The sequence below is a fragment of the Toxotes jaculatrix genome, chromosome 12 (genome assembly GCF_017976425.1).
Source record: "Toxotes jaculatrix isolate fToxJac2 chromosome 12, fToxJac2.pri, whole genome shotgun sequence".
Taxonomy (NCBI): domain Eukaryota; kingdom Metazoa; phylum Chordata; class Actinopteri; family Toxotidae; genus Toxotes; species Toxotes jaculatrix.
The window spans coordinates 7,319,469-7,335,312 of record NC_054405.1 but is presented as its reverse complement, the minus strand read 5'-3'; the positions used below and the strand labels follow the sequence as shown (position 1 = coordinate 7,335,312).

Genomic DNA, 15,844 nt, shown 5'->3' with positions numbered 1-15,844 from the left:
AGGAAATCTGTTTCACTGACTATCATTAGTATAAAAATCCTACGTAGAACATATGCTCTTCTTTACCTGTTACACATACTGTACACTGAAGCAACACAAAAAGATCTGTGTATCTACTGGGAGCAGAATTTATAATTTATATTATTATATAATATATTCTGCAAACAACCTTAAATAACAGTTTCTTGTGAAAGAAAGATACTGTGTATTGTGCCAGACTGTATATTGTTATTTCTCTATATCCTGGCCATACTTGGATAAACGTAGCAGGAGGACCCCTGAAACAGAAATGAGCTGGACCCCCTTATTCATCCCTCTCTCTCTCTCTTTACATCGTGCCCTGTGCCACAGTGTCACGTGACTGGGTTAGCTGTGTGGTAATCTGATCACACACAAATTAGCCATGTAAGCATAACATCATCTGATATAACCGAGGTCTTAAAGCTAGACTTTGATACAGAGCACCCCTTCAAGACAGGAACTCCAGATCAGGTCAGGCCCTAATCATGTCTGTTAGTATAGTACTGCACCTCAGTAGTGTGTATTACCACATTCCCAAAGTCTATGATAGCCCTTTGGGGGGGTGCCTTTAGGGGTCTGGGGCCCAAGTAAGTTGGCATTGGCCTGGTTAGTATCCAAGCTTTGCTTTAGGCCTGTGGTTACAGAAGGCTTCTTATAAAGTGTAATAAACCTATTCATAACCATATACTACTACATCACATATCACCAGCATATTAAAAAAAACACACCTCCTTTTCCTTGGATGTTTGAAGTGTAAACCCTTCAGCCCCTGACTGTGGGGCAATGGGCTGTACTGTCATTTTCCCCTGAGCTGCCAGGGTCGTTACATCACTCGGTGAAGACACGCCTTTTTGGGTGGTGACACAACCGAGGGAAAGTGCTCGGAGGGGGGAGGGGTGTCCCGTCGGCAGGCACACAGACAGCAGGCAGCAGCTGCAGCGGAAGGACCCGGTATCGCGACTCTGCATTAAAACATTCATATAACGACTTTTAGCTCCCCGAACACACAGGACAGCAACACACACACACACGACATCGAAAATGGTAGACCGCGAGCAACTGGTGCAGAAAGCCAGGCTGGCCGAGCAGGCAGAGAGGTATGATGATATGGCAGCTGCCATGAAATCGGTAAGTAGGCTTCCTCTGTAATGACCTTTCTCTGCTGAACCTTTTTTTTTTTTCTTATATGTGTGCGCGTTTATTATGAAATGTGTTTTTAAATAAGGCTTGTTAACGGAGCCTTGGGGCAGTAATACGCAGGCAGGGGGACCGTGCCCCTGTGTCAGAGCACATTTTTGACTTAAGGGGATAAACCACACGAAATTGGTGTATGAAAGTTCTGATTAAAGACTTCATTTATGAGAAAGACATGACTGTGAGCCTGATAAAGGACTGCTACACTGGGGTTTGAGCAGCATCCTTTTGAACAGGACTGCAAGGCCCGTAAAGCCTCTGTTCACATTTCACCACACATTTCAGTCGTATTACTTACATCCTTTGGATATAATGAGGTTCAGCTGAAATGATTAATTCGCAGTAAATCAGTCGGTTGTACCGGCGGTGCGTTGCGGTGGATTGTGGTTCTCTGAAATGCGGACTGTTTGATCTTGGGGCGGTGCCTTTGGCCAGGCTCCTTTATAAAGCGACCAGGCTGCTCAGGCTGCAAAAGAACTGAAGGAAATAAGGCACCAAAAAAAAAAAAAAAAAAAAAAAAAAATCAGACTGAGACGTGATTTTTTTTTTAGTCGTCTGAGACAAACGTGGGCCTAACAAGGAAACGAAGATCAAATGGATCATGTCGAAAGATGCGCATACTGGCGGAGCAGAGGACGAGCTAGGTGGTACCATGATGATGAGAGTGACATCGTAGGCTGTGCTGATGGTCGTGTTCCGGTTTACATAATGCTGAGCGCCGAATAATGAGCCGCGGATGTGGTGTGTGACAGCGCTTTTCTTTGGCTCGGTGTGGAGAAAGCAGCCGAGGCTCTGTGCTCCCCTCTCACCGCTCCGCTGTTGGCGCATTGGAAAGAGCAATGTTGGCTGAAGGTTGATCGCAATCGATTTGCGCAGAAGCAGCGCACAAACTACGGAGCGTTCACCTTTCAGACGTGGGTGTTGGTGGACGGACAGGTTTTCCAGAAAGCTCTGTAGCTGTCGTATTGCAGCAAACGCTCGTTTTCGTTTTTTGTTTTTTGTCTGCGAACCGTAGCATGACGGGCTGCCGTGCGTTAATCGATGCCGTGTGGCAACCGCATCCCTGCGTCCTCGACCTCTTACAGCAGGTTCCCACACAGAGGCGTGCCGCAGCATCTGCCAAGATGCAGCACAGGCCCACCCGTAGTGCACCATTTCATAGGCAGCCTTTCATCACAGCTTCACAAAGGCTGCATCTCACTATATCATCACTGTCTGGACAATACCATGGCAGAGGAATGGACAAACTGACAGGGGAAGTCTAGGAATGGAGTGATGTGTGACCAGGCCCACGCTCCTTTCTTTCAAAGCCTGGCCTTAATGTCCCTGTGGAGGCTCACATTGTGTCTGTGGTCACTAATAATCACTTCCAGGTGATAACATAAGAATTCCTAGAAGCCTTTACCACCCATTTTTATTTAATATTAAAAGGCTTGTAGTTTGGGCGTCATATTTCTGTAATTTTCATCTAAAAATAATTATAAATTTACTGTAATTATTTTTTCTAAGACATGCCTGTTTGCTTTTGTTAACATGGCCAGGCTTACCAGCAGTGGCCTCAGTGTGAACCCAAGCAATGTAGGGTTGTGTTAAATAGAAGTGAAAGTGAAATTAGTAGAAGGTACTTTTACATTTTCTATATCAGCTTCAACTCCGGGAGTCAACAAGTGAGCTGTCAGTGTGTTTCAGAGGCCGTGGTGTGCACTGCTCTTTAGGACCAGGCTGTAGAGGGGGCCGGGCTCCACCCCTTCCAATTTATGCCGAGTCAGAGAGAGAGAGAGAGAGAGAGAGCTGCCCCTCACCCAGCCAGTCTCTCTGCAGCACTGGGCAGCGGGGTGTGTCTGCTGCCTCGCCCATCATTTGAGGGGAATCCCTTGCCACTGCAGGCATGGTAACCGCGCCGGTGGCAACGGAACCAAATAACCAGGATCACAGAACACGATGCTGCACCCATCCTCGGGAGGACTGTAGCGCTTCACAGTCAGGAACCAGCCACAACCAAAACGAATGATAATGTTGATAGGCTGCTGTTAGACCTGCATTTTTACCACCGCCCTAGTAAGATTACAGTGAAACTGATATAAGAACAGCATGTCTCTCCATCATCATCATATATTAACAGCATTGATAACTGAGGAAGGAATCAGATTTACTGAGGAACATACAACACAAGTTATTTTAATTATCTGGGACTTTCACTATTTGGGAATTAAAATAATGGTAGAAATCAAAAAGCAGGTTTTTAGTCTGTGATTTCATACCAACACTAAATGAGACCCATGCTTAGTGCTCTTATGTTACTCGTCTGAATTTTTACATCCAACAAAAACACTGCAGTAGTAGGTTACTATCAGGTCATTATCATTTTTTTCCAGAGTAATTTTTACGAGCCACGTGTGACATTGCAGATTTGAGAGCAGCCTTAAATTCTGCTTGTCCTCTTTCTGTCTGTCGGGGACACCTGTGAGTGTAAGTAACTGATCAGTAATGCAGACCCAGTTGCAGATCAGATCAACTGCAGTCATTGTTGAAAAATTTCTTTAAATCTATAGCGCTCAACATTTGCTATGTGTGGGTCTCCAACTTGTTTTACAATGTGCTTCTATTAGGCTTGGACCAAGAGTTAGGAAATAGAATGAGGGTCCTGGACTTCTGTAAGAAAAAGCCACATTAAGTGATAATGAGTTTTATAGTTATTCAAAAAATATTCCTAACTACAAATTATTCAAAGGGAATTTAAAAAAGCCAAAGAAATTCACAAAAATAGCCCTGAAAAATGTTGTGCCACAGCAATTTGGTGAATGTTAGTACTTTAACAAAGTCAAATGTCCGACTCTCAAATACTGTAGATGAAGATGAAGATGATGCCGTCACAAAACTGCCCCACAGTTAAAATCTTTGCTCTCCATATGGGTTTCACCATGACCATGCCAAAACTGCCACACTTCCCATGCAACTAAGACCTACATATGTCATCAGAAACAACACGGCACAAAAGACCGTCCATTTCTTTGTGTATAATACGTACAGCAGTGCTCCTTCTAGTTACACTGTATTTACTACAAAATGTACATGCAGCTGACCATTGATGAAGAATTTGTCTTTAAGTGTCATTTTGGAGAGTGACTGTGAATACTGAATATTCATGTCAAAAAATCTCGGTACTACAGTTTGCATATTTAATGAAACTATTACATCATAGTATCCACATAGGCACATTGCCTCAGCCCTTTGATTCAGTAATGATTCATTCATAAAGGCTGGCCTAATAAACCTGAATCAATACATTCATCTTAATGTACGAAATGTATTTGCAATGTTAGGAGAACGTTACTGGTTTTCAGAGTCTTCAGAGTCTACTTGCTTTGAATTAGCTTTCACACACACATCCAGCTGGAGAGCTTACTTCTGTGCCAGGGCTTCCATCACACTTAATGAACTGAATGCATTATTCTCAGACGGAAGTTTGTTCAATACATTAACAGATACACTGTGCTGCAGCTGCTCCATACATTGTATGGATGTTTAATATGAATTGACTATGCTATATGGTGTTTTGCTGCTTTGGATAAAGAATTCATTCATTAATGATAAACTGGTGGGCACAAACATCTCTATGTCTGTAAATCTCAGGGTGCAGCAGAACAGCTAATTATCCAACTGCCTTCATTTCGAATTATTTGAGGATAAGCTGTAAAAACAGATGTTTCTTGGTTAAAGCGTTTCTTACACATGCATAATCACAGATATAGTGTAGTCCCAGGCCATATGCTCTGGATCTGGATCAGTAGTGAGTGATCCTGGAGGTCCCCCAGGACCCAGCACAAGTGTTGTGCTCGTGCAGAATATGTTTGCTCCAGTGTGGGTGGGATTGAGTGGTCAGCATCTTTCATTGCAGGAGGACTGCAGAAATGTAATATATATAAATATGACAGGCTGTTATTGTTAGTATGGAACCATATACCACCATTCTGAAATAAACCAAATAACCAAATAATATTATTTTCTTTTGTAGGCAGTTACATTTAAATCTAACATTTCTTAACATTACTGAAGTTGGTCACTCCAACATCTGATTTGTCTGTTGCTATGGGAAACAATGGAGATTATCACAAAAACAGAGACTTGATCCATAATAATTTTGGCCACCTTGGGTCCTCACTGCTTAAATCAAAATCCTTGGGCTACCTGTGTCTTATTCTCTGTACAACACGTTTTCAATAGAAAGCATTGTTGTGTGCAAGACTGATCAAAATCTCCACAGGAGTGGGTGTGAGTGGGATGGTGCCTCTTGTGGGAGATATCTTCAAGATCAAATGAGATTTATAGTCTCAAAATGTGCCCGTGATGTGAATGGCTTTTTTTTTTTTAAAAATTGACACCTATGCTGAGCTTCATTTCAGATACAATCACTGTGCTAAACTGGGAAATGGGGTTATATGCCCAGAAAATGTCTGTCTTCTCTCAGTCTTTATTTCCTGCTCTAGTTCATCCTCATCATCCTCATCTTGCAGTTTTTGTCTGGGGGGGCACAGGAAGCATCAAACTGCTGTTTCTTTATTGCTGAAGTATGAACATCCTCCTAAATCTCAGTCCAATCATGAATGCAGCCAATGTCACCCGTGGACATTTTCAGGATGTCCCGAAATGCGTCTTAACCGAGTGGTGAGTCACAAAAGCGCGATGAAAAACACCCACGTTACCCACCTACACTATAATCAGATTCATTTCACAACATCTAAGAGCTTTACTTCCATTTGCAGCAGTATGTGCAGAACTGAACTGAGCTGTTCCTCTCCAGGTTCAGCAGTAGCTTATTAACATGCAGCATCATTCAGTTGTTCTGATGTCTGCTTTTCCTATAGGAATAAGCAGAGAGCAAAAACATCTTCTCAGTGTGGAGCGCGAAAACATGTACAGACTGGTGTCTGCTTGTATGATATACACATCTCTCAGTCATCAGTGCCAAATTACCAAAACGTTTTTATCCCACACACCTGAAGTAATTAGACAATTTTACAGGGTCTCATGAGCCACATTAAAGTCCAGCTCATCCGTCATTATTAAAGCATTGTTTACATTCACCTTAACTTGCTTCCTATCTTTGTTTACACGTCGCTTCAATTCCTACTACCAGCAACTGTCGATCGCCAGAATATTGTGAAACCGATTTCACCACCCATATGCTTGTGGGTATGCAGGATAGAAACAAAGCAGGTAGCCACTTGTTAAAACATCACTCCATAGCACTACTAGTGGTCAAAAACTCCACAGGGTGCCTTCGAAGGCCACTTTACGCTGTAGGTTTTTTGGCTGTTTAAGACGTAAACTGTCTGTTGTGAGAAAAACGTGGTAAAACCTGTGATCCACGACAACCGATTAGGTGAACCACACACAGCCCATGGCAAAACTCAGACAGTGACAGAAAATTAGGAACAAATTCTCACACTGTGACTGCTGCTACGACCCACGTCTCCAAACCAACCGGTTGGAATACAGCAAAATTTTGTTTTGTTCATGAAACTGATTAATGCCTTTTTCTAAGGCATTGATCTGCTACATGAACTAGACTTCCTGAGTTGTATTTCAGTGTCTCACCTGTACCTGAAGCAACACATCCCCTCCAACACAGATATTTTTTAAAATTAGTGCAGTTTTTGGTCTGAACGCCCACTCCTGACTTCAAAATCTTCTCCCTCAGCATTCAAACATGATTCTATTCATGGATAGATTGGATGAGATGTGGCAGCAGTGTCTGCCAATATCTAGTACTCACAGATGTCGCATAACTGTGAAATCGTCTTATATGGAGACACAGTCCTCAGTGTCCCATCCTGTCAGCAACACTAACGTAGTAACAGTGACACAATTACAACAGCACAGCAATGCTTTCGAGGTACTGGCATGGTCAGCAAGGACTCTGGGCCAAACAAGGACACTGATCTACCATCTTAAGACGTTAGGCTTTACTGAACATCAGATCTGTGGTTCTTAAATTTCTTGTGTCGTAATTTTTCCTTGGTTCTTGCGTTTTTTCTTCTTAGCTCATGGTGTGAATCATCACTTGACGCTACATTTAACATTTATAGAAGAATGGTTGAAGTTGTTGCTTTATTGCTTTGGCACCATGATGAGGGTTATTTGTTGGGCATTTCATGCATCTGAGTTTACAGGGTTATTACCTGGGAAGCATGAAAAGAGTGATTTTGACAAGAGCTGGGTTCCTAGAAGATGGCCCAACCCTAAAAGTGCAGCCTATGGCACTGAGACTATGACCAAGTATTAGTAATGCAATTACCCAATAATGTCAGTGCTGTCATTGTTAGTAATACTGTTTGTCAGTATGTGATGAGACTGTAGTGACACCAAACTGTGGAAGTGAAGAATGTACAGAAAACCTAACAGTAACATTTCTTTTTATTCACCTAATGTTAGTTTATATTAACTGTATAGTCTAAACAACAGTTTAATGTTGTCTTCGGTCAGATCTGTTGTCTTTGTTGTCATTGTAGTGAACAGGCGATCCTGTCATAACCCACCTCTGACCTCTGAGAACACATCTGCCTTTGACAGCAACAGCTAAGCAGGAAAAAATGTGGGCTGAACATGAGTCTTGTACTGTAAACTCAATGTTCTTTTTTTTTTTTTTTAATAGGCCATCACTAACTAACTAACTAACTAACTCACACTGATATATTTCAAACATGTAGCAGCATGTAATAGGGCTAATTTTTTATTTTCACTTTTGGTCACATTGTATGTTGCCTGTTTCTCTGTCTTCTCTGTCAGAGAGGCCCCAGCTTACATGAACCCAGTGCTTGGCCTCTCTCCGTACCAGTCCAGACGCCTAATTAGGTCTACACATCCTTCTCATTCCTTTTGAGTGATCAGCCTTTTGTGCGTCTTATTTTTGGATATCAGCTGTAATCACGGAAAAACTACTATCATATGGTGGTGTAGCAGCAAAACAGCTACTTGAAGCTCCCCCTCCACTACCATTACTAAGACAAGCACATACACTACCTTACATCCCCCCTCCCCCTTTTTCTTAGTACCAGGCTCTTTGTAGATAAACCATCTATCCCTATTCACACCGCCAGTGACGTCAGGTAGTCCACGGCGCCTTTGTGCTCTGCTGCCAGAAAGAGGGTCAGCGGGGGGGTTGTCACATCAGGTTAGGAGCCTGGATAGTGAGAGCCAATGAGCAAGGGAAAGACAGAAGGAAAGTGTGGAACAGGAAGAAAAATGGGTAACTGAGGGACTGTGGCAAGCCTTCATTATGTGAATTGTAACCTATTAAATGGAATTGTAAGGCAGTGGGCACTGAGTTCTAACCCTGGCTCTGCTGAGGCCCAGCAGATCCTCTCTCTCCCCCAGCCCTGCAGCTCTTACTGTGTCTCTCCTGTGGATATTAATGGCCATGCAGAGAGCTGTCAAAGAGGAAGTTATTGATTGTCCTGGCTGGCCTTTGTTTGAATTAACACTCAGTTGTTTGGAAGTTTGACTGCCTTGTGTAAGGATGAGTCACGAGAGAGCAGGCGCAATTGATGAGCTTTATGGGTAGACAGAGCTCTATTGTCATCCCTGTACCACAGCTTCCGTCAGGGCTTTCTGCTCACCCTGCAGCCTACTGAAACAATGGCAGCCATGTTTATACAGACGGGTTGTTTAGGCCTCAGTTTTCTAACCTCTCTGTTGCTCCAGTTCTGACCCACTCTTCTGGTTTGCATTTGCTGTAGGTCACATACTCATTTATGCTAGTTGTAATTTATTGTACTGAGGCACAGAGCAGTATAGAGGCGAGGTTCTGCTTCAGGAATGACTAATGGGGGGCAGGGTGACTTTCTCCTGGGCTTGTAAGTGGGATGATTACGCAATGGATGCCATTTTATTGTTTGCCAGTACAGAGGTTATTTTAGTTATGACAGCTGTAAATTTTACAACATTTTGTGTAGAAACACTCCTTAGTGAACAAACATAAACGTCTCCCGTCCTGCCGGAGGCCCTCTAGAGGCTGTATTGTTCATTACAATGCAAAATAAAAGCATTCTGATGCTTTAGCTGTAACATGTAAAGTTTCACCTCAGGGTGGCTCAACAGGGATTGGTTTGTTTCCTCTGGAGAGCATGAACGTCATCTAGACATCTAGACCACTAAAATCTTTTGGGTGAAGTTGGTCCTTTGGTCTTAGAGTGGCATCCGAAGAACTGTGAACGCACAGACCATGAATGTCTGTGCAGAATTTCATGCATATCCATCCAGTAGTTGTTGAGATATTTCAGGCTGGATGAAAGTGGTGCCCTGATTGACAGTGCCATCCAAAATGTCATGGATTTAAAGCTACAGAGCCAACAGTTTGATGGCGGTAAGGAAAACTCATGGATTCTTCAAAATGGAAATCATCCAGCATGGATGTGTTCAGTAAACAGGCTGACTGACACCATCATCCTTAGGCCCTCCATGCCACCGAGCAGCTCTGACACATGACTGAAGTGAAAATGTTACTCGTGGTTTTGGTGACTTCCCATGTTTCCCAGCATATGAGTTGGTTTAAAGGTGTAAGATATTAAGTCGCTTGCAGACACTTATCTCCAAACTCAGTGCTTTTTCTGGGATGCACCTCAAAGGTTAAAGGTCACTTTCAACTGTGTCAGTGTCCTTGAGCAAGATGCAGAGTCTCTGCCATGTGTCAGGGATATACCTTATGCAGTACAACATCTGCAGAATATTTGTCTTACTGTGTTCAAAAGTTAAAAAAGTGCCATGTCAGTGTTTTTCTAACACTGTGGCAGAGTGTGACCCCCCCCCCTGGGTGGTTAGGAGTAACACGGTAATACACACAGCTTTACTTTAATGAAGAAAAAAAGAAAAATTAAATAATGTTTTAGCCATGACTGCAACAGGGCTATAAGAATGGCAGCATCGGTTTGTTGGTTGTTCTGTCCACCACTTTGGTCCAGACTGAAATATCTCCCACAACTATTAGACGGATTACTATTCTGGGTGAATTGGGTAAAAGAGTTCTTGTTCTCTTTATTTATGACCAAAGTACAACCTCAGCTGTACTGTGTGATAAGACCTAATGAGCAAATTTTAGCATGCTAACATGCTGATGGTGAACATGGTAAATAGTATACCTTTTTGAACATGGCCATTATCATTGGGAGCATGTTAACACTCTCAAAGCGGTGCAGGTACTCCTGGCATAGAGGGGCCATCCTGTCTGTTGGATCTTTTCTTATTTACCCAAAAAAAGGAAGCAGCTCTTATGTAGCTGTAAAGGGAAAGTGCTTTGTTTATTAATTTTTATCAATTTTTCTATTTTTTCAAAGTTTTGGATGAAGATACAGTGCCAGCATCACCAACACCTAAGTAAGGATCAGGCCTCTAACAGTCCCATCAGTTTAAACCCCAGAATGTAATTTTATGTTGACTGATACAGCATTCAGTAAAGGCATTGTGAAAGCTGTTCCACGTGATCGACTGGGGGCCCCTCTGCTTTGGTATGCTCATGGAACTGAATTCTGTGCTGAAAAAGAAAGTAACAACAGGCTTTATACTCAGAAAAGGTCTGTAAAGATGCCTCTGCTGCACAGTCCCAGTGGGGTATAAAGGATTAAATCCTCCAGCCAGACACGGGCCTGTCGAAACAAAACAAAACCAGCTTTCAGACCTTCGGACAGCCAATCAGAAGTCACCACTGAGGATGATGTCAGCGTGCTGGAGGCGTGGTTTTAGCCTGCTCGATGCAGTGACTGTTGTCTTGGGTAGAGTTTGTCCAGAGCCATCTGTGACAGTTGTTGCGACAGTTGTGAGATCTAATTGTTTTTTGAGTGTAGTCATTTTATTGAATGTTCTAATTGTCCTGTTTTCAGAAGTTAAATGTTTTCTATATATTTTGACATATTTGATATGAATCAGACAACTGAGGCATTATGCTTCTTTCTTCTTTTGTTTTCACAGGTCACAGAGCTGAATGAAGCACTATCCAATGAGGAGAGGAACCTGCTCTCTGTGGCCTATAAGAATGTGGTTGGTGCAAGGCGTTCATCCTGGCGTGTCATCTCCAGCATCGAGCAGAAGACGTCGGCCGATGGCAATGAGAAGAAGATCGAGATGGTGCGGGCCTACCGGGAAAAGATTGAGAAGGAGCTGGAGGCCGTCTGCCAGGATGTGCTCAACCTCCTCGACAACTTCTTGATCAAGAATTGCAACGAAACGCAGCACGAAAGCAAGGTGTTCTACCTTAAGATGAAGGGCGACTACTACCGCTACCTGGCCGAGGTGGCCACGGGGGAGAAGAGAGCCTCGGTGGTGGAGTCCTCCGAGAAGTCCTACAGTGAGGCCCACGAGATCAGCAAGGAGCACATGCAGCCCACCCATCCCATCCGCCTGGGCCTGGCTCTCAACTACTCCGTCTTCTACTATGAGATCCAGAACGCCCCAGAGCAGGCGTGCCACCTGGCCAAGACCGCCTTCGATGATGCCATCGCCGAGCTGGACACCCTCAACGAGGACTCCTACAAAGACTCCACTCTCATCATGCAGCTGCTACGAGACAACTTGACGCTGTGGACGAGCGACCAGCAGGACGACGAGGGAGGAGAGGGCAACAATTAAAGAGTCCAAAACCTCATTCTGCCAAAACAACACAACACGCGCGCTCACAAATGATGACAAAATAATAATAATAGTTAAAAAGTTCTTAGAAATTAAAAAAAAGGGAGGGTGGGAGGGGGCGATGGAACATCGGCGGCCAATTTAGCTGATGGTACTAACGCGGCTGCTGTTCTTTATTTTTCCACAAATTAAAAGTGAAAAAAAAAGTAGGAGGAGGGAAGACAATTTTAGTTTGAGAAATAACCTACAATTAAAAAAAAAATAAAAGAATGAAACCCCCTCCTTGATAGCCTCTGCAGCATTTGCCAAAATACCACTTTAGAAGCAAGAGGTATGTCATTCATCACAGTGTGACTATTGGGTAACGATACCTTCACACTGGCAGAGACTGGTCTTATCGCGCAAATGAAGCTGAGCTGTCTTATTGTATTTGGTGAGGGGAGGAGCATTCAGAAATTGAGTTCCGATGCTTGAGCAACAAGAAAATTAAGAGTAACCTTGAATGTCATGGCCTTGCTTAGTGAGAGAGGAAGACAGACAGAGAGGCAGACAGACAGACAGACAGAGAGAGAGAGAGAGAGAGAGAATGAATGAATGAGAGGGCAGACAGGTTACAGAGGTGAAGACGGGCTTTTAGGGGTGTCGAACTTCATCGCGTAACTTCAAACGTACCCGACATCTTTAGTTGCACCACACTACGATCTCTGAGTGAGAAGCAGGTTGTCTCTGTTATTGAAGATAACATAAAAAATGTTTTTGTTTGCTTTGTGTCAGGTATGTGTCCAGCTCAGTCACACAAGTCATACTATAACTAAAAATACAAATTCATAAAGTAAAGTTAGTGCAGCTTGTCCCTCTCATGTGCTGATGTGCTTTATTGAATAAATTAACTGTTTTTGGACACCTAATTCTTATTGTCAGTATTGTTGTTACAATAACAACTTCTATTGGGTCCTAATGCTTATAGGAAACGATTTGATTCACAAAAATCCAGATAGCAAAATAAAAGGAATGGAAATTTTAACCAGTGTGGTGAATGAAAATTCTGAAAACAGTAAGTGAGTCCACCCTTAGTCTCCAGTTATGCTATCTTCATAACAAGCAGTAGGATCTCTGAAAAGGCACCTGGAACCACAGACTCGATTAGTGAACTAAGTACAATTTGTGGATAGAGCACATGCAATGTTAAGTGGAAGCTCTAAAAGCAGATTTGAGGTTTGTGGATTTACTTTGTCTTCAGTGTCTTCTTGGTCAAGAAATGCACTTGCCTATTATACTGTTTCTTCAGTGTAAGATGATAACTGCTCCAATATTCTCCATAATACAATATTGTGCATGCTGGTGATGTATTTATACAGTAGCTTCAATTTATTAACTTATACTGTAGATGTTATGTATTCATATGAACATGGAATTACTAGACCTTAATCAGATTATTTTCTATTTATTTCTTTTTATTGCGATTGTTAGCTAGCTTATTTTAATCTGTGTTTTCTTTACTCCATTTGCTGAAGTACGCTATACCAAAACAGTGATTGTTAACAATAAATTGATCTGTTACGGACATCGCTATGGTGACATGCAGTTCTTGGCAAGAGTGACAGAAAGTGAAAAAAAAACTTATTGGTGTGTGACGTTCGACGGTGGGAGATCCAGACGTTCTCTGATTTATTGGTCACATCATGATAGTTAAAAGAACCTGTGAAACACTGCAAAATTCTCCTGACTACAATTTGGTGAACAGCACAATAAAGTGAAATAAAGTCTCTTAGTGCCACAGAGGAAAATATTTTTAGTGCAAGAAACAGCATATTTGTCTTGTGCCGTCCAGAGGCTTCTTCACGAAACACTGCACATACTACAGCTGACAAGAAACCACACAACCACCATTCAGTCAGTACAGAAGAGAAAGATTTCATGTTTCAGTGAGGACACTTAGTCAGTGGTGGAGGAAGGTAACAAGCAATACCACAAGTATCAGGCAGAAACAGGCTGTTCATGACAGAGTGGCCCCTTTAAATGTTTAACTGCAGACCCCCAGCCTTTTCTTTTTAGCTTGTGCATAAAAGATTTTAAATTGTGCTCACAATCATCTTGTGCAACCAGAAGTACATAAATGCCATTAGTGGACTATTACTGATGCTGTAACATTTAAGTATCATTGTAATGTAGCTGCGAGATCATTTAAACTGCTTTACGAAACAGTTCCGTTCAAAGGTCCTTGCTCCACCACAGGTATTTCTACTTATTTATCCTAAGAGACAGACTGGGCTTGCTCAACATCTCTTTCACCATCACCTTTTAGTTATGCTGTCAGACAAGTTACAGTATTCTTATCTTTCTTATTAGTACATGCAGCTTGCTGTCCTCATTTAAATCCAAGCATAGCTGTGCACAGCTCCAACCTGACCACTAATTACTGCTGTTGAGTAAATGCAGTGGAGTAGAAAGTACAACGTTTTCGTCTGAAATGTCATGAAGTAGAAGCATAAATTGAAATTACTCATGGAAAGTACAAGTACCTCGAAACAGTACTTACATAAAATAGCTGAGTAAAATGACTGACTTAGCCTTCTTTCCACAACTGTTGGCAGCTAACTTGGTTCCAAACGCACCATTTAGATACAGCTGTCCTAAGAGTGACAGTACATACATGTAGGACTGTCCTTACAACACTGTGTGAGGAAGCATGTGCAGTTCATTAACCCCACGAGGACAGATGCATTGAAGAGTCACTTACTCTTTAAACAGAAGTGAACAACTGTTAGGGAGCTCAGCAGCTCCTTGAAACAACCTTATGATATGTATATTGAAGCCACAGTTTAACGTGTTTATGAACAGTGAAATTATATAATCAGACTTCGTCATCAGTGATCTAAATGCCTGTTTCTCACTGTGAAGAAAAATACTGCATTTTATACCACATACAGACATGATACCCAGTAAGAAAAGAAAACACAGGTATAGACTGTAGATCCAAATATATCATGTCCCGCATTGCATCTTGCTGTATTTGTTTGTATTACTCTGTGCCTCCATATCCCTGCATTTCTGACTCCTCTAGGTGTGTCTTCACAAATTATTTAACACTTACCTCAGCAGGCTGGCAGATCATCTTCTCTGACACGATCAGAGATGTGTCCTGCTCACAAAGGTCAGGAGGAGGCTGCTCTACTAACCTGCAAATACAGAAATCAGTGAACCTGTGATAAAGATCCAGCTGAGCAGTTTTGTTATCTGTTTACCTCTGCTTACTGATGTCTTAGGGGTGAACTGATTCCTCTCATGACACATGACACTGAGGCTAAAGCTAACAGGTCTCAGGTCATGGTATCATGCTAACATACTGAGGCCAAAGCAAGCAAAGGAATATCCAGCAAGGACAGATTTAGATTAAGTCAAAATGCAGATCACAAAATGCAGAATTAAAGTTTATTTTATTCAAAGCCTTGATTACTATGCAATTGGTAATATCAAGCTGAAACAAATGCACATCATCTAAGCTGGGAATTTAATGAGTCAGTCCATTAAACTCTTGCATCATTCATAAAACAATGACAGGACCAGGACAGCTTTTCTACCCTTAAACTGGGCCAAAATAGCTGTGGGCAGTTATACTGTTCTTAAAATTGTTAGCCCCAAACCTTTCAACTTTAAAATTCTCATGAAATATTTAAATTTTCACGCACGTAACTCACCTGAAATACAGAAAACACTTTAAGTACAATGAATCCAATGCATCTAACCAGTAGTGACTTCAGTCACAGAAGGAGAACTAATTATTGGAAACAGGTTGTGAGTCCTAATTGGTTGAAAGGTAATCAACACCCTCACACATGATTGGACAACTCCCGATCTAAAGGTGGTGTCACTAGCCAAGCCTGGTCTGTTGCTAAGGGGAAAAAAAGCCCACCACCTGTTCTTATCAGTGCACAGCTCAGAGGGCCTCAGTCAACACACTCACCTTGAAGCCTTCAACAGATGTAGTATTTCACTGATTAAAAATGAC

At 42.3% G+C, this 15,844-nt stretch overlaps 1 protein-coding gene across 1 annotated transcript; it reads left to right on the top strand.

Annotated features, from left to right (window-relative positions):
- The first annotated feature begins 909 nt into the window (after window positions 1–909).
- Window positions 910–11,932, top strand: ywhag1 (3-monooxygenase/tryptophan 5-monooxygenase activation protein, gamma polypeptide 1). Its single transcript, XM_041051942.1, has 2 exons — window positions 910–1,149; window positions 11,179–11,932. Exons 1-2 carry the CDS (start codon window positions 1,063–1,065, stop codon window positions 11,833–11,835), a joined length of 744 nt encoding a protein of 247 aa, XP_040907876.1. The 5' UTR covers window positions 910–1,062; the 3' UTR covers window positions 11,836–11,932.
- The last annotated feature ends 3,912 nt before the right edge of the window (window positions 11,933–15,844 follow it).

Coding starts and splice junctions, on each gene's coding strand:
- ywhag1 (XM_041051942.1), top strand. CDS start 1,063: ATGGTAGACCGCGAGCAACTGGTGCAGAAAGCCAGGCTGGCCGAGCAG. Junction 1,150..11,178: donor TGGCAGCTGCCATGAAATCG/GTAAGTAGGCTT, acceptor TTGTTTTCACAG/GTCACAGAGCTGAATGAAGC.